The sequence below is a fragment of the Leptopilina heterotoma genome, unplaced genomic scaffold (assembly GCF_015476425.1).
Source record: "Leptopilina heterotoma isolate Lh14 unplaced genomic scaffold, ASM1547642v1 Lhet_114, whole genome shotgun sequence".
Classification (NCBI taxonomy): domain Eukaryota; kingdom Metazoa; phylum Arthropoda; class Insecta; order Hymenoptera; family Figitidae; genus Leptopilina; species Leptopilina heterotoma.
This window is the reverse complement of record NW_025110833.1, coordinates 1670725-1691228: the sequence shown is the minus strand read 5'-3', so window position 1 is coordinate 1691228 and position 20504 is coordinate 1670725. Positions and strand designations below refer to the sequence as shown.

Sequence of the window (20504 nt, the reverse complement as noted above, 5' to 3'; positions counted from 1 at the left end):
TTATTTAAATAATTAATTCTTGTTTTTACTAATAATTAGTTATTGTTTACAAATTACAAAAATCAAAAGTCCACAGCAACATTTTATACTTTAAGTAAATCAGAATTAGTTAAAAATAACCAATTATTAGTAAAATCGTGGCTGCCTTTTTCTTCATGAATTAGTAAAAAATAGCTAATTTTAGTAGAAAATCACTAATTATTAGCAAATAAATAACTATAAATATATAGTCTTTCTTTAATTTAAAAGAAATTTAAAAATTTGAAATTTCAGTTTTTTTAACATAATCTAACATACCTAAAGAAAATTTAACTAATACTTAGTCATAATTTACTAATAATTAGTTAATTTTAACTAATTCAGATTTAGAGAGTAAAATATACATTTAAATAAATAATATGAGCTAAGTAAATCAGATAAATAAAATAATAAATAACCCTATAGAATAAAATAAAAATCAAATTCAATTTCGATTAAAAAAGAGAAAAAAGTGTTGAAAGACCATTTTTTTGGGAAATGGATTAGAAACTTCCGGTCTTTGATGTTACATCGTGAGTGAAAAATCGTATGACAGTAAAATGAGCAAAAGCGGCGCAAGGGCGACAAAATCGCCCTTTAAGGAAATGATATGCGCATCCTTTTTGCCCGCGAGGCATTCGGGTAAAAGCCGGGTAAGATCAAGGGTCGAGAGCCCTCTATGTTATTTTTAATAAAGTGTCGAGTCAAAGAGAGAGAGAGAGAGTTGGGCTTGTTGCACGTGATACCAGCTATGAAGCATAAAACATCCTTATCTTCCGTCAGCACAGCCTCCCTGGCAAAGACGCGCCTCTTTTGCCGTCTATACGTTCATCTACTTTTCTCATTTATAATCCAGCATATAAAACAGACCCTTCTCTCTTTCTCTCTACTTTTATATATAGAAAACACGCCAACGAGACCTTAAGGGGATATTCACAGAAAATAACTTTACATTTGTAAAATTTACAAATAATTTTTGATTAAATCAATTCAGAGGAATGATTTAATACGCGAAAGGTATTATGGAAATTGCAAACTTTGTAGAAAAGAAAAGAAAAGAAAAAGAAATTCCGTTAGTATTGAGTAAAATAAATAAATAAAATGACGCGTGTGCAAAAATTGTAATTCTAAGGAAAAGAAGTTTTGTCATCGCAAAAAGGAATCTTTACTCCAATACCTTTTAGGTCTCTCTTTCTCTCTCTCTCTCTCATCTCTTTTCTCCTTTCGCTTGCGGAGGAAACGATTCACCGTCTGTGAATCGACTCTGTATATCTCCCCCCGGTCATTGTATGCAAATCTATTTCTTTGAATGAATCGACGAGGCCTTTTTTGATGTCTAGGCCAAGATAGGATGTCGAATTATCGTTCTTACTGAATCTTTCTCTGCGTCTGCTTCCGAAAATTCTACTTTAAAGTTAAGGCGTATACTCGACGAAAAAAGGGGGGAAAAGTTCAGAATAAGAAGAGAAAGAAATAATAAGAAAAAAAGAAGAAAAAACGGGACAAAATAATAAAAAAGAAATAGGAAAAAAGAATAATATGAAATAAGAAGAGAAAAGAGGAAAAAAGAATTAAAAAGAGAAATAAGAACAGAAAAAATAAGAAACAAGAAGAGGACGAGCGAAAAAAGAATAAGAGGAAAGAAGAGAAAAGAGGGGAAAAGAATACAAAAATATTAGAAAAATAGGAAGAAACATGAGAAAAATAAAATAAAAAAAGAATAAGAAAAAAGAAGAAAAGAAAAGGGGAAAAAGTAAGAAAAATGAATTTAAAAAATAAAAAGAAAAAAAAGAGTAAAGAAGAAAAAAATAATGAGGAAGAAATAAGAAAAAATTTATAAGAAAGGTATAAGAAAAAGTACACAATAAGACAAAAATAAACAAGAATAGAAGAGGAATAAAAGAATAAGAGAAAAAAATACTAAGAAATAAAAAGAAAAGGTAAAAAAATAATAAGGAAAAAATAAAAAAAGAATAAGAAGGAAGAAGAAAAGAAAAGAGGAGAAAATAATAAGAAAAAATCAGATAAAAAATAAGAAAAAAGAATAGAGAAGGAAAAAGGAGAAAAAGAATACAAAGAAAAAAGGATAAGAAAAAAAGAAGAGAAAAGGAAAAAATAATATCAACAAAATAAGAAAATAATAAAAAGAAAACGAAGAAAAAAGAATGGAAAGGGCAAAAATAATAAGAAAGCAATAAAAAAATAGAATAAAAGAAGAGGGCAAAAAAGAATAATAAAAATTGAAAGAAAATAAAAATAAAAAAAGAGAAAATAGGGAAAAAGAATAAGGAAAAATCAGATAAAAAATAAGAAAAGAGAATAGAGAAGGGAAAAGGAGAAAAAGAATAAGGAAAAAAATACAAAAAAAGGATAAGAAAAAAAGAAGAGAAATAATAACAAAAAAGTAAAAAAAGAATAAGAAAAAAGAAAACCAAGAAAAAAAGAATGGAATGGGGAAAAATAATAAGCAAAAAGAAAAATAGAATAAAAAAAGGTAAAAAATTGTAATAAAAATTAAAAGAATATAAAAAGAAAAAAAAGAGAAAATGGGGAAAAAGAATAAGAAAGAAATAAACGAAAAAATAAGAAGAAAGAATAAGAGAAGAGGGGAGGAAATAACACGAAAAAATCATAGAAAAAAATAACAAGAAAAAAGAAGAGAAAAGGGTAAAAATAAGAATGATAAGAATAAGAAGAAAGAAGCAAAGAAGGGAAAAGAGAATAAGAAGAAAAAACGAATGGAAAAGGCAAAAAAATAATAAGACAAAAAGAATAGTAAAGGAAAGAGAATAAAAAGAAAAAAAGAATAAGAAAAAAATAAGAGAAAAAAACGATAAAAAGAAAAAAAGAATAAGAATAAGAAGAAAAAAAGAATAAAAGAAGGAAAAAAGGAATATTATGGAGACTGTACAGAATTCACAAGGACTTGATGAATAAAGTACATTGCAACCGAAGTTTCTACAAAAGCTTTTCATTGTGTGGTTCAATTTTGTACGATACTTCCTTCAAAGGACTTTACTTACGCTAATGGCAAGATTAGCTTTCTTCTTATGGAAACTTTTCGAAGGGAGTTTTCAAAAGTGACTATTTTATACTCATATAAAAGGCCTAATCAATCATTCATGAAAGTATTTGTCTTTTAATATTATATAATAATATCTATATTCACAATTAATTTTTCTTTGCATCAAAGAACATTTATTTGATTCAACAAAAAATTTATTTCATTCAAAAACAATTTATTTGTTTTAAAGAAATTTTCCTCTTTAAATTAAACAATTACTTCTTTGACCTTGTATCAATAATAATTTTTTTTTTATTTAAATAATAAATTTCTTGGATACAAAGACATTTTTTTAAATAAAAAAAATTCTTTAGATCAAATTTTCTTTGAATATTTCTATTTGAAAGAAAATTTATTTTGAATGAAACAAAACGAGTCTAAGAAACTTATTTTTTTAATTTAACAAAAGTTTTTTTTCTTAGAGTAGTTCTACATAAAAAAGAAAATTTGTTTGAAACAAAGAAATCGTTTTTTTATATAAATTTAAATAATAAATAATAAATAATAGAAATAATAATTACCTAATAATAACAATAATAATACATAATTTAGTAATGAATTTAAATAAATATCATGGTCTGTTAAAAATATAGAAAAAGAATAGAGGAAAATATTTTTTTAAATAACTTTAAATATAAAAATAAAAATTAATTTCTTTGATTTAAAAAAAATTTTTTTTAAAACTAAATAAATATTTTTTTTAGTCAAGAAAAAAGCAAGAAAGTAATTTCTTTAAATCAAAGATATTTTTCTTTGACCCTATAATAATGTAAAAATTATTTTTAATTAAACAATTTTTTTTTTGAACAAAGAACCTTTTTTTGGATTTAAATACCTTTGTTAGTTAACTAATGTTAACCAACATTATTTGAATTGTGTTAACGACACACTTTTGAATTTTTTATTCAAATCTTACCTTCCCAAGATCATATACAATTTCAACATTAACTAACTATGGAAGGATATATTTCTAACAACTTATTTAATAAAATAAATAAATAATAAAAAATTTATTTATTATAATATAAATAAATATGATTATTAGCAAATAATTAATAACATTAAATCATTACTTTTTTAATTAATATAATAAAAATTATTATAGGTATTATATTACATTATATTACAATTGAATTAAATTATTATAAACAATTGTTTTCGTTGTTTTTCTAAATTTTTTTATATCACAGCGATTTAAATAAGCGCGCTTTTTTCCACCAATAGGAGAGTTTCTCTGACGTGAGCGCAATTGCGTCTGCGCCTCCCGCTCATTGAGTACAGAGTGGGGATATAAGTGCGAGACAGAAGAAGCATGTCCTTCTCTGTCACTCTCATCTCCCCACTACAACAATATTTTCACTGTTTCTCTAAAATACTTCAAGATAAAAAACTACTAGTGTAAAACCGATTACTTTTTACAACTATATAGTTTCTTTTGAAATAAATATTCTATAAAAAATTTAAAAATAGTAAAAATTATCCTAAATTATTTTTTCAACAAATTCTAAATACAAAAAGAGAAAAGTGGAAAATAATTTAAAATAATTTTAGTTATCAGAATAGAAAGCATAAAAGGAGAGAGAAAAATAGAGAGAGAGAGAGAGAGAGAGAGAGAAATTTGATTATTTTTGGGTATCAGAATAAAAAGCATAAAAGGAGAGAGAAAAAATAATTTACAAATAAATAAAAAGGGAAAAAGTCACCTATCCTAAATGCAAAGAAAAAACCCGAAAAACTTATTTTCTTATGGAATTCATAGTAGCAATAATACTCAATTCAAAACAAGACTGTGGCGAAATAAATGCAAATCGTAAGTTGTGTACTTACTTTTCTTTCTCGTTTGCTTCCGGCAGTAAAAACTTGACGGCTACAAGTCGCTTGCCAAGGGTTGTTGTGGTACCATACTCTGGAATTCCCTCAGCTTCTGCCACGTATACCTGTATTAGCATAAATGTTTTTCTTAGAAATCGTTTTCCAAGGAACTGTATACGTGTTTGGGGTTTTTTTCCACTCCAATTGGATATAATTGTATATACATATATATAATAAAATATCTATAAATCTCTGAGTCAATTTCACACGAGAAATCGATACAATCTTTCAGGATGAATTTTCCTTCTTTTTTTTAAGGATATATTCAGGACCACAGCTGGGTATGAAGTTCTTGTTTGATTCAATTAATCGAATTTCGATATTATCGGAAAAAGAAACTTTTAGATATTGTTCAAATAAAAGTAACTCCTTCAGCTGTTGGTAGCATTTTGAAGGAAAAAATAAGTACTTTTAAAAAGCAATTTATCGTTTGATGAAGATTATTATTTCGAAAATAATGGTTTTATTAGATTAAATTTTTTAAGTGGCGAAGGAAAAAAAGTTTTGAGATTGAGGAAAAACATTGAGAAATTTGGAATTGAAAATTTTACTACTGGACATTTACCTTAAGATATTCAAGTTTTTACTTTACTTTTATAGGTTTATTGTTGGTAATGAAGAAATCTAGCTGAAAAAATTTTATAGTCACAGTTGAGAAAAAAAATTGCAGAGGCACTTTGCTTAGATGTAAAATAAACGAATTCTGTGTAAAAATTTGAAAAGTAACACAGTTTGAATTATAAAGAGAACAGAAAAACTGTTTATCGGTAAAAAAGAAATCTATTTTAACTTTTGATTACCAAAATTATAATTAAATAGTAAAGGCACCTTGTTTGGATGGCAAATAGACAAATACGGTTCCAAATTTTTAGAAATAACCCTTTTTTAGTAGGAAAAAGAACAGAAAAACTATTTATCGGTAAAAAAGAAATCTTTCTTCACTTTTTATAGACAGAAATATAATTAAATAGTTGAGGCACTTATTTTACATGTCGAATAGACGAATCCTGAGCCAAAATTTAAGAAATAATACTTTTCCATTTCGAAAATGTACTTTTATCGATTTGTCGGTAAATCAGAAATCTATCTTTACTTTCTATAGCTAAAAGTGGAAGGCACTTAGCTTACACGTCAAAAAGATGAATTCTGTGCCAGAATCTAAGAAATACCACTTATAGACTTCGCGAGAAAGAACAGAGAGAAAAGTTCGTCGGTAAATAAGAAATCTAGCTTTAAAACTTGTAGCAGAAATTGAAAATCAATAGTTGAGGCACTTAGCTTAGACGCCTGGCAGACGTATTATGGGAAAATATTTAAAAAAATACAATTTATAAATTTCGAAAAAGAACGGAAAAATCTTTTGTCGATAATTTAGGAATTTCACATTTAATTTTTTAGTCAGATTCATAAGCAATTGAGATACATAGCTTGGACCCAAATCAAACGAATGCTATCAAAATCTTAAAAATAGTGCACTTTAATTTACGACTCAAAATCTGGATAAAATCGAAATGACCAATGTGATAAAAAAGTCGGTCATTTCGTCAGTAATTTAGAATTCAATTTTGAAATTTAATTACCAAAATTCGAATTCGATAACTAATAACTGGGGCACTAAGTTCAGATGCCAAAATAACAGAATTCAGCCAAAATATACGAAGTTCATCTTCTAGTTTACAAGAAAAACCTCAACAAAGTCATTTGGCAATTTTCTCTGACCATTTGTCGGTAAGCTAGAAGTTTAAAACAATATTTTATCCCTGAATTTGAAAACTAATAGCAATGGCACTTAGTCTACACTGCAAACAACCAAATTTAGCCAAAATCTTGAAAATACTTTACCAACTTTTTAAGAAAGAACACAAAAAAGTATGTCGGTAATGCAGGGATTCAACACAATTGTATTAAATATTTCGGGAAATTTTTTTTGAAAATTTAAGCGTTTACAAAAATGTGTGCTCGTTTCTGTGAGCAATTTTTTACCATTCGTCGGTAAACTAGAAACTTAAACGAAATTTTTCCCCCAAAATCGAAAACTAATAGCAGAGGCACTTAGTCTACACTCCAAATAGCAGGATTTTTTCAAAATCTCGAAAATACTTTACCAACTTTTGAAGAAAGAACACAGAAAAATATGTCGGTAATACAGGGATTAAGCACAATTGTATTAAATATTTCGGAAAATTTTTTTTTTGAAAATTTAAGCGTCTAAAAAAATGTGTTGCTTGTTTCTGTGCTCAATTTTTTGACCACTCGTCGGTAAACTAGAAATCTACAACGAATTTTTCTCCCAAAATCGAAAATTAATAGCAGAGGCACTTACTCTACACTGCAAACAACCAAATTTTGCCAAAATTTTGAAAATACGTTAGCAACATTTTAAGAAAGAACACAAAAAGGTATGTCGGTAATGCAGGGATTCAACACAATTGTATGAAATATTTCAGGGAAAAAATTTTTTTGAAAATTTAAGCGTCTAAAAAAATGTGTGCTCGTTTCTGTGGGCACATTTTTTATCATTTGTCGGTAAACTAGAAATCTACAACGAAATTTTTCCCCAAAATCGAAAACTAATAGCAGAGGCACTTAGTCTACACCCCAAATAAAAGAATTTTTCCTAAATCTCGAAAATACTTTACCAACTTTTGAAGAAAGAACATTAAAAAGTATGTCGGTAATGCAGGGATTCAACACAATTGTATTGAATATTTCGGAAAAAATTATTTTCAAATTTTAAATCTGTAACAAATAGAGTACTTCTTCATTTCTTCAACAAATTTTCTTCTACGTTATCAATAACAAGAACAAAAAAAAAAAAAGTATTTCCTGGTGAAAGTGCTCAAAATTAATGATTCTATATCCATATTCAAAAAAACAATAGCTTATAGTATAATATATAGAATAAATGCCTCGCCATTAATATATGTATGATTCGCGAAACGATAAATTGAAAATGGACAGATGCAAATTGGCTATTTTCTTTAAGTGATAAATAATCAAGTTTTGTATTAACAAAATATAGTGATCCATACCGAGCCAAAGGCGCCATCGGCAATTTTCGAGAGCATGCGAAGTCTATGTCGTGGGAAGAGCGGCACGCTTGTCTGTTCCAGGCGTTTCTTCAAGGCGGAAAGTACCTCCTGTTGCGTTGGTGACTGAAACATATAGATACAAAATATATATATAGAGAGAAAGAGAGAGAGAGTGCAAGAATACCTCGTGCAGAGTTTCCACGCGATAATACACGATCAAAGATCACGACAGGGTTCAAGATAAAATATATCGTTATATACAAAACCATGAGGTAAAGAAACCATCAGGATCTATGGGACCTGTGCCGTTGCCCGAATGAATTATGTCCCTCGATTCTGAATCTCGATTGAGTCGTTGCGCGACCATCTTCTTCATTTCAAACCCGAAGGCATTGGGGCGCAATTATTGAAGGCGCGATGCTTGCTATCAAATGATTACGGGTCGTGCCGAATGCTATCGATAATGATGCCCGCACGTTATTATGTTTCTTTTGCATTCTTTTTTTTTTTAATATATGTTTACCATCCATTCGGGTTGAAAATCATAAATTAATTTCGGGCCTCAAGGCGCTAATACCTCTCGGAAGATATTGAGAATATGAATACGTTATTGTTTTAGAATGTGTGTAGGGAAAAACCATTAAAGAAATAATACTTTTTTTCGGTACTGAATTTACAGTTTGTTGTTTCAGGAAATGAAATTTTGAATTAATGTTCTTGGGTTAAGTTTAAAACATTTTTTTAAAAAAATTTATTGCATATTTATGTTTAGATTGAGAGTGAATAATTATTTATAATTATTTCTCTATTTATAAGACTAAATCGATTCATCAAAATTAGTAGAAAATAACTAATTTGAGAGCTGGAGGGGAAAAAGCGTGACTTTCCACACTAGGGAAATTATGGCCTTCTTTAGATACGAGAAAAATAGTAACCCCTCTTATCATAGAGTTAAAAAATCGAAAAAGCAAGTAGAAATCAAATAAATCTCTGTGTGTTTACTCAACACTTGTCACTAATTAATAAACAAATTAGTAATACAATAATTATTAATCTATAGTAATGTACAGCAGTTGACATTACTATCTAAATTATGTAAATTTCATTTATAAAAGTCAAACTTAAAAATATCTAGGGGGTAAAAAATATCCACAATTTTTCTGCTGACTCAGTTAATGTTCCTCAGTAAGTAAAAAATTATAATAAAATTATTAATTTTAATTTATTATTATTCAAAATAATGTACAGCAGAGGACAATAATATCTGAAAAATGTCAATTTCTTTGAAAAATCTAATTTAAAAAAAACCAAGAAAAGTAGGAAAAGTCTACTATTTTTTACTAACTCATTAAATGTTCCTAAGCAAAAAAAAAAAAAAATTATGAACAAAAGTTATTGTCTACAATAATGTACAGCAGTTGACATTACTGTCTCAATAAGGAGAATTTCACTAGAGTTTAATTTCTAAAAAATCAAGGACGATAGAAAACGTCAATATTTTTTCTACAGACTCAAAATATATTCCAGAGTAAGAAAAAACAAACAAAAAATTACATATTGTTTATAATAATGTACAGCACTTGACATTAATGTCTGACTAAAGGGAAATTTATTGAACAGTCAATTTTTAAAAAAATCTGGGACGGTAGAAAATGATCACAATTTTTCCAATATTCAGTAAATCTTCCTGAGTTAGAAAAAAATTATAAATTATAATAATTTTTTATATTAATGTACAGCAGTTGACATTAAACTCTAAATAATGGGGATTTAATAAAATATTTTAATTTAAAAACAATGTAAGGTTGTAAAAAAGTTTTACAATTTTTCTGCTGACTCAATTAATGTTCCTGAATAAATAAAAAATTATAAAGAAAATTATATTATTTAAAATAATGTACATCAGTAGACATTAATATTTGAATAATATTAATTTCACTTTAAAGTCTGATTTAAAAACCCAGGGGAGTAGAAAAAGTCTACTATTTTTTGAACTGACTCAATAATTATTTCTAAGCAAGAAAATAATTATTATCGAAAGTTATTGTTTACAATAATGTATAGAATTTTTTTTATTTATGAAAATAATTGAATTCTCGCGATGAATTTTATTAAAAATTTTAAAAATCCTAATTAAATTCTTTTGAATAATTTCTTTGCATTTTTTTAAAATAATCGAGTTTCTTTAATAATATTCTAATTGAAAATTTTAAAAACAATTGAATTTTATGAAGAAAACTTTTATTAAAATTATATTGAAAAGAATTAAATTTCTGATAAGAATTTTATTATTTAAAAAAATAATTTAATTCTTAAGAAGAATTGTACTATTTATAAAAATAATTGAATTGTTCTGAAGAATTTATTAAAATTTTATGAAATAAATGAATTTTAAGTAAATATTTGAAAATAATTAAATTTTGTTAAAGAATTCTATTAAAATTGTATGAAATAGAATTGAATTTCTTCAAAGAATTTTACTATTTATAAAAATAATTGAAATGATGGAAGAATTTAAAAAAAATTTTAGGAAAAATTGAATTGTTTTGAAGAATTTTATAGAAATATTTGAAACTAATTCATTCTTTCGTGAAATTCAGTTAAAGTTGTTTCGAAAATAATTGAATTTCTTTAAAGAATTTTATTAAAAATAATTATAATATTCAAAATAATTTAATTCATCAGAAGAATTTGATTGTTTTTTGAAAATAATTGAATTCTTTCAATTTTTTTGACGAATATTTTTAAAAATTGCTTTGAAAGTAATTTGATATTTATGTAGAATTTTTTGTAATATTTTGAGAATAATTGAATTATTTTTAGAGAATTTAAAATTATTGTTAAAATTGAATTTTATGGAAATTTTTGAAAATAAGTAAATTCTTTCATGTAATTTTATTTAAATTGGATTAAAAATAGTTTAATTCCTGCAAAGAATTTTAGTACATTTATAAAAATAGTTGAATTTTTTTCGAAGAATTTATTAAAATTTTAGGAAATAATTGAATTTTATTGAAATATTTGAAAATATTTTAATTCTGCCGAGGAATTCAATTAAAATTGTTTTGAAAATAATTGAACTCCTGCAAAGAGTTTTACTATTCATAAAAATAATTTAATTGTTTCGAAGGATTTATTAAAATTTTAAAAAATAATTGAATTCTTTTGAAAAATTTTATAACGAATTAAGAAAAAAATTAAATTCTTTCGTGAAATTTTATTACAATTTTGTTAAAAATAATTGAATTTTTGCAAAAAAATTTATTATTTATAAAAATAATTGAATTATTCCAAAGAATGTTATTATTTATATAAAAATAATTGAATTCTTGCTAAGAATTATAATAAAATTTTGGAAAATATAAACAATAATAATTAATTATGTACTTAATTAAGTGATTTTTTTAAATTTTGATTATGAAATTATTTTAAAATAAAAAAATAATAATGTACAGCAGTTTGAGTTTCATCTAAATAATAGGAACTTCACTTAATACGTAGAAAAGTGTAATTTTGCACACTAGGGAAAAAATCACTCTTTCTACTTTCGAGTAGAAAACTAAATGCATAGATTATACACATATCTTAATTATTTAATTTACAGAATTTAATAATAATAATAACATAAATATCTAATATCATATTGTTAATTTAATTTAATTATTAAATTGACACTACAGTATTTTTTTCTCACTTTTCTCATTTCGTAATTTTTTCCCTTTTGTAATAAACATTTATATATATAGAAAGAATAGTAAAAATAATTGACGTTTCCTTCTTGTTCATCTGGTAATGCACGCTTGAAAAATAGATCTTACGTTTAAAATATATATACACACACACACTACCACTGTATGAACATTTCACGGTAGGATCGCTTTCCATGCTGGGGGATAGAAGTATAGAGGACCCGTGGGAGATATATCTGCCCCGAATGGTCTGCACTCGTTCCGCCATATTGATTTAAATTATTAATTGGAAATTCTCTCCCTCAACGAGGTCCTACATACGAATACACGCATTTCGATGTTACAGCAGGAAGCAGTATAACCGTATACGTATACATATATATATTTGTAAGTATAGCGTTTTGGAATTCTAGTGAAATTCTAGGAGAGGACTTTACCTATGAAACTAGTCTGTTTCCCTCTGAATTGCAACAAAGCAACTTCCTCCAACTTAAGGGCTTATATAGTTTATACCACGAAAATGGAATTACACTTTTGTCACGTTTTGTCTTCTATAAATTATTCTATTATTAAATAAATCTCCAAATATTCCATATAATGATATCAATTGTTTTGTTATTAAGTAAAATTCTGACTTATTAGGAAAAATTTCTGTTAATAATAAAAAGTTTATTCAATTTTATATTTTTGTATTTTAATAGAAAATTATTTATTTTTCATATTTTTTTATAAGGGAACGTCCATAAACTACGTAGACCAATTTTTTGGAAATTTCAAACCCCCCCCCCTCCCCCCACGTGGACGCAATTACATGTATTAGCGCCATTTTTTCCTCTTATGGTAGACAATTGCTTGACCCCCCCTCCCCCTAGACGTGCTACGTAGTTTATGAACGTTCCCTAATTTTATTTTATTTATTATTATTTTTAGAAATAGTAAAATTTTTTGCACGAATTCAAGTATTTTCAATACAATTTTAAAAAAATTTAACGAAAGAATTCAATCATTTTTTAAAATTTTTAATAAAATTTTTCAAATGAATTCAATAATTATTTTCTAAAATTTTATTAAATTTTTTGAAACAATACAATTATTTTTATGAACAGTAAAATTATTCGCAATAATTAAATTGTTTTTATAAATAATTAATTAATATTTTCAATAAATAATTAAGTTGGTTTTTACTAAAAAAACAAAAACAAAATGGAGTTTTAACTTTTTGTCTTGACTGTCGGTCAGATTCGTTTTTAATTATTTTACTAGCAGCATAGAAACTATTTTTTTTCGTTTACGAAAACTGGAGCAAAACTATTATCCCGTGTTTTTTTTCTTTGAAAAACTACATTGTAACAACATTTGAAATTCTCATCAAGAAAAATTGTTGTTGTATAAAAGAGAAAAAAAAGTCTCTAAAGTAATTTGATTTACTGTAAAATTGCTTCAACTAAAATCAGAAAGGAAGCACCACACCACACAATCAACGAGATGTTACATAAAAGACAAGAAGTTGAGCAAATACTCTTTTTCTTCTATTTTATCAATTTTCTTTCTTGGTCAATTTCACTGGGTGAATTTCGTGCTCCAGTTTTCATCCACCTGGTGTGCAAGCTTGAATCCATGAAGGCTTCCTCGAATGGCAGTAAATCTCTCTTTATATATATATATATATATGTATATACATAAAGTATATGTATATATATATACATAAAGTACATATACAGATATATACCTAGAGTAGTGCTTCGAGGTCAATTACATGTAGAGGTTGCCAGAATAATTTCTCTATAATTTCCAACTCCTTTATATATAACGAATGTGTGTCGGGAAATATATTAAAATTTTTCCAGAGATTTAAATAATAATTATCCTCATTACATCGCGTTTAATTGTACTCTAAAATTGTTTGACAAATATTCATGTAGTTACTTGGTTAATTTTTCTTTTCCTTAGTACCTATTCGTAACTTTAAGAGTTCTTGCACACTTGGAAAAGTTTTCATTTAAGTTGATAATTTAACATTACATTTCAATTAAATATTGGATTCAATTTTATATTAATTCAAATGAATTCAATATTCAAGTCAATATTAATTCCAATAAATTCAATATTCAATTCAATTCAATATTCAAGTCATTATAAATTCCAATAAATTCAATATTCAATTTTAATCAACTAAATTTTCAGTCCAATTTGATATTTAATTCAAATAAATTAAATTTTTAATTCAATTTAATATTTAATTCAAATAAATTCTATATTCAATTCTATTTATTTAATTCAATAATTAATTAAAATCAATTTAATATTCAATTCAGTAAAGTAATCAATTTAATTAATTTCAAATAAATTACATATTCAATTTAATTCAATTCCATTCAATATACAATTCAAAAGAACTAAAATTTAAAATAATATTCAATTTAATAATCCATTCCAATTAAATCCAATCCAATTAATTAACTAACTAAAATTTAATCTAATATTCAATTCAATTAATTATTTTATTTAAATCAATTTAATATTCAATTTAATATTTAATTCTAATCAATTTAATTTGTTATAAATTCTAATGAATTTATTATTTAAATAAATTAAATTAAATATTCAGTTAAAGTGAATTCAATTTAATATTCAATTCAATATTTAAATTCTAATCATTTCAATATTCAATTTGATATAAATTATAATGAATTTAATATTAATTAAAGCAAATTAAATATTCAGTTAAAGTGAATTAATTATACAGTTTAATTATCCAATGAATTTAAAATTAAAATGAGTTTATTGTCCAATTTAATATTTAGTTCAAACCACTTTAATATTCAATTCAAATCAACTTAGTATTTAATTCAAATCAATTCAATATTTAATTTAAATCAATTCAATTTAATATTCAATTAAAATCAAATCAATATTTAATTTAATTTTCAATTTGCATCAATTCATTATTCAAATCATTTTAATAATTAATTCAATATTCAATTCAATTTAATTTAATAGATATTCAATTAATTTCAAAATTTAATGGAATTCGGACGGAAATTATTAATTTATATAGGAAAATTTTAGTTCATCTGAAATTGAAAATTTGAACGAATAATGAAATCCAAGTAAAAAAATTATAAAATATATAAATAAATTTTACATAAAATATAAAAAACTATTTCCAAGTATAAGAAAAAATGTCACCAAACATTTTTGGAAAAAAAATTTACCAACTTAAATTAATTGAGTTCTTTTTTTTTATTTATTATTATCAATTCCGATTTCTATATTTTCCTTAAAGAAATTTAATAAAATTGATAAGTAAGGAAATTTTTATAAACAGAAAGGAAATTTATCAAAAAAAAAAAAAAATGTACAGAAAAAAACTGTCTACAAGATAATCTACAGCAACGCAATGAAATTGAACCGAAAATTCGAATGTTAGCCTGTGCCAAGAACGCCACTTTAGAAAATTGTGCACTTCCAATAATTGAAGCACTTTATCGGAAAGCGCATATTATTCAATTATAGAAGTATTTTTAAGTAATTAAAAATAAATTCACATGACATAAAAATTATGTTTCTTTAAATAGAATATTAATAATAAAAATTAAAAGTTGAAATAGATTATTTCAAAATAAGATCAGTAACTTTTCGTTGAGGTTAGGTTGGATCAGACTAAGAAAATTAAAAATTCTTAAACTAATTCTTAGGTTATAAAAACAACTAACTCCGATACATGGAATTCAAGAGAGTCTAAATTAGATAGAAGTTTATCTGCTACGGTAATTATTTTTCAAATTATTTTCACACAGGTGATTTAAAGTTAGTTTTAAGGGTTTCAAGATTTTTACTCGTAAAACGCAGAGCGCAGACGCGGGAGTAGGGGCAATGAGAGTAAGAGAGAAACGTCCGTTTTTCTCTTTCTTTCTCATTGGCCCCACTCCGTTACTTACGTTCCGCTATTTACGGTTTAAAAGTTTCCAAGCCATAATCTCAAATCGGCGGTGTAATTGAACTCTATGATTAAATATTGAGTATTTTAAATACAACAAATAGTTAAATATATTTAACTATTTGTTGTTTTTAAAATACTCAATATTTAATAGTAAAGTAATAATAAAAAAAGAATACTCTCTTACCTTTTTATCCTCCGCCTTGCTGTTTCTGGTGGCTTTCGAAAAAATACTGTCCTGCTCGCTACCAGCGCTTGACAGTGGCCTTCCTCCATTAGAACAATCAGAGTTGAGAAGAGGCACCTTCCCAAGTTCCGGTACCGCATAATCGTAGGATGTGTCAACTGCACCGTTGGCATACACCGCTACAGGGGGTGATAAAGCAAACGGGTTGTATTGATTGCGGTTAAAGGCTTCCATTGTACGCACAATTCCAAAAGCACTGATATTAGTGTTTACAGCTTAAAGGGGATTTCGAAAAAAATTTAAGCGAAAATAAAAAATTATCCAAATTCTATCATGATCGAATAATACTAATAATTATAAATAAGTAGCGGAACGCGGTATTACATTTATTATTATTTTGTAAATTAAAAGATTTTATATTTTCAAGAATAAGTATCAATGTTTGAATGATTACAGATTCAAGATTTAAAGAATTCACTTAAAATAATAAATATTCTTGTTTATTATTGTTATTCAAAAATTTTAATAAAATTTTTCGCAATTCAATTATTTTCAATACAATTTTAATAAAATTTCTCGAAAGAATACAATTATTTTTAAAAATATTAATTAAATTCTATTATTTTCAACAATTTTAATATAAATTCAATTATTTTCGACAATTTTGATAAAATTCTTTTTAAAAAAATCATTATTTTCAAAATTTTTAATAATTCAATTATTTTCATAAATAAGAAAATTCTTCGCAAGATTAAAATATTTTCATAAATTATAAAATATTTTGGAGGAATTCAATTATTTTCAATACAATTTTAATAAAATTTATCGAAAGAATGCAATTATTTTTAAAAATATTATTTAAATTCAATTATTTTCAAGAGTTTTAATAAAAATTCAATTATTTTCAATAATTCTGATAAAATTCTTTGAAAGAAATCAATTATGTTTATAAATTGTAAAATTCTTGTCAAGAATTCAATTATTTTTGTAAATAATAAAAATCTCCCGAGAAATTCAATTATTTTTAATAGAATTTAAATAAAATTTCTCGAAAAAATACAATTATTTTTAGAAATATTAATTAAATTCTATTATCTTCAAAAATTTCAATATAAATTCAATTATTTTCGCCAATTATGATAAAATTCTTTTCAAAAAAATCATTATTTACAAAAATTTTTAATTAAATTCATTCAAAAAATTCAATTATTTTCAAAAATTCAGATAAAATTCTTCGAAACAATTCAATAATTATTATGAATAATAAAATCCTCCTCAAAAATTCAATAATTTTTATAAATAAGAAAATTCTTCGCAACATTAAAATATTTTCATAAATAATAAAATATTTTGGACGAATTCAATTATTTTAAATACAATTTTAATAAAATTTCTCGAAAGAATGCATTTATTTTTAAAAGTATTATTTAAATTCAATTATTTTCAACAATTCTGATAAAATTCTTCATAACAATTCAATTATTTTTATAAATTGTAAAATTCTTGTCAAGAATTCAATTATTTTTGTAAATAATAAAAATCTTCCGAGAAATTCAATTATTTTCAATAGAATTTTAATAAAATTTCTAGGAAAGAATTCAATTATATTCAAGATAATTTTAATAAAATTTCTCTAACAGGTTGAATTATTTTTAAAAATTGTAATAAAATTTTTCTAAACAATTCAAATTAAATTTATTTTAAAAAATTACATTATTTTGACGAAATTTAATAAAATTCTTAAAAAAAAATGTAATTATTTACAAAAACTCTAATAAAATTGTTTAAAAGAATTTAATTTTCTATGAATAATTTTAATATAGTTTAATAGGAAAATTATTAATTATAATTTATTAATGATAAACACGATTATTTTAAAAACTTAAAATAAACGATTATAACAAATGAAATTATAATTATCTTTTTTTTTTTTTTTTTTTATCTTTTAGTTTTTTTTACTAAACAAATTAAAAACATAACCTAAAATTTGTCGCTTCTTGGTACTTTACTTTACTCAGGAGCGCGCCACGTGTAATTTTTAGGTTATGTCAAATAACTAAAAAAAATTGTAGATTTATGTCTATCAAGTATTTTACTAATTTTTTTTACAAATAAATAATTAGTCAAATTTGTCCAAAGAATTAGTAGAAATTGAATAAATATTAAAATTAAGTAAATATTTAAACTAAATAATTATTAAAATTGAATGAATTAAGAAGATATTACCTGTATTAGAATTGATGCCCTTGCTCGGTAGAATCATGTCCTTCATCTCCATCACAACAGTACTGTAACTGTAATAAGGAGCATACTTGAGGGCTTGATATGGTTCCTGATAATCGTCAAGTTTCACGATATCCAAAAGTCGATTTCCAAGATCTCGGGGCAAAGTGGGAAGAGAACCGCCAGCGTACCTGTCAAAATTAACAGGGTTATTGAGAAAACAGATTATAGGCCGTTCACGTTCAAGTCTTGTCGATATTGACTCTCAGTACGTCCGGTCTCTATTGGAACATTATATTGGACCATCCTTAACGAGCAACGTCATTCGAGGGTAAAATAAACCGATCCATCGAGATAACAACCATTTTCTTCCGATAAAATATCTTTCAATAAAAATCTTTTAAAACTTGCCAATTGCATCCACCTCTTGTGTTTTGTCAATTAATTTAATTACTTTATAATTGATAAAATTAATAATCTAATGATTTAATTGCAAAGAACAATGAATCAATGACAGACAATGAGCTTTACAACTAAAGATTCGAAACGTAATTTTAACTTTCAGTTTACCAAACAATATAACATATAATAATTATACTAAAAGATAAAATAAATCAATGAAGAGAAAAAAGAACATTATCCACATTTTTAAAAATTCTTCCTACACATTTAAATAAATTGAAATTTCATAGCAGAATTTAGGACATTTATATCAAAAGGGATATTCTCGATATTAATCTCGTCAAGGGAAAAATGTTTCCTGTGAGAGAGAGAGGAAGTAGGAATTTTAAAAAATTTGAAATAAATTGAAAAAATATAATTACTTTTCGTCGTCCTCGAGTGTGTATGCCATGAGTGCTGCACCCTTTTCAACTGTGGCACATGTTGATCCCAAGTGAGATGGAGCTCTTCCTGTCATTGGACTCGCGAAGCATTTACGTTGTCTGTGTCGTGAAACTATCAGAAAAATGGCAACCGCTAAAAGAAGAATTACAGCAGTTAGGACTCCGATCACGACCGCCATATAAGTTGGATCATCGTGCTTTGCCGTGGAAACAGGAAGTTCACCTTCCGCTACTTTATTCTTTTCAATAAGTACATCGTTCTCCACCGGCGATTCCGTCGATGATAGATCTTCAACGGTAAAATTTCCATGAGCCACATCTGTAACACAAAGAAAAATCATACTTCTGTAAATTTTACTTTTTCTATTTTACCTTTTACCTTTCTCTTTCTGTCTCCCACTTTATTTTAATTATAGAAAGAAAAAATTTTTTAATCTTTCAATAAAAAAACAGAGTTTTCAATACAGGAAGAATAAAGATACAGGTTCGAAATAAGAGAGTACTGTTTTCTTTTATCATGCGTCTTGTTTTTCAGTATGAATGTCAATAACTTACAATTTATGTCCCTTGTAGAGTGATGTTATTCATTACTGCATGTATGTAAATTTAATAGGTGTCTGGTTTTTAACTTTACATTCTTCGTTGTACTTTTATTCATTTAAATGTAGAACGTATAGTGGTACAAGAAAATGAATTTGCAGTAATAGAAATGGATTTTTTTTTCTACTTTTAATGTAAATTTTTCGAATTATGTAACATGGGTAGCTGCTTTTCTTAAGAGATTATCTCCACGGGGATGATGTAGCAATTGCAAAGTTGAAATCGCAACGCAGCATGGATACTTATGTTCGCTTTGGCCTTGGACAAGAAGGATGACCTACAATTTATCCCTGGACATGCACATCTGCTCGAATTTATCAAAAAGGATCTGACTCGCATTCAGCGGTTCTCAAGTTTGAAATATTCAAATTCCTCTTGTGCTAATGATTGTGATAGTAAATCTCACTTGTATCATTAATAAAAATTTGTTTCTTTTCATTCTTTTGTCACTACACTGTTTATAATTCTTTTTATCACTAGCAGCATTGGTAAAATCTGTTAATATACTTTTATCACTACTTTTTGTAATACTTTTATTATTAGGATCATTAATAAAAATTTGTTTCTATTAACACTGTTATCACTACTTTTTGTTTTTTTATTACTCCTAATTTATTACTGGATGCTGCTCCTGAACCATTGTTAGATGCCACTACTAAATATTAATCGGATGATATTCCTAAATTTTTATCGGATTCTACTTCTATTCCTTTCACCAGATGAAAGGAATGCTCCTAAATTTTAATCAGATGCTATTCCAAAATTTTTCTAAAATGCTAGTCCTAACTTTCTATCGGATGCTACTTCTAAACTTTATTCGGATGCTACTTCTAAATTTTCATCGGATGCTGCTTCTAGATTTGTATTGTTTGCTACTCCTAAATATTCGTAATCTGTTACTCCTAAATTTTTATCGCATAATACTCCAAATTTATTATTAGATGCTATTTTTAAATCTTTGTTCGATGATACTCCGAAATTTTTATCGGACGTTACTTCTAAATTTGTATCAGATGCTATACTTCTAAATGTTC

General features: G+C 25.4%; 1 protein-coding gene across 4 annotated transcripts in view; it reads right to left on the bottom strand.

Moving 5' to 3' along the window:
- LOC122507350 (epithelial discoidin domain-containing receptor 1-like) overlaps positions 1-20504 on the bottom strand; it is a 267483-nt gene that overhangs the window by 33250 nt on the left and 213729 nt on the right. For all 4 annotated transcript variants that reach the window (XM_043620013.1, XM_043620026.1, XM_043620020.1 and 1 more), the window contains 5 exons: positions 18850-19189; positions 18029-18216; positions 15803-15981; positions 7987-8109; positions 4910-5019 (listed from right to left, as the gene is read on the bottom strand). In XM_043620013.1, coding sequence (XP_043475948.1) covers positions 4910-5019; positions 7987-8109; positions 15803-15981; positions 18029-18216; positions 18850-19189 — 940 coding nt within the window. The remainder of the gene's footprint in view (positions 1-4909; positions 5020-7986; positions 8110-15802; positions 15982-18028; positions 18217-18849; positions 19190-20504) is intronic.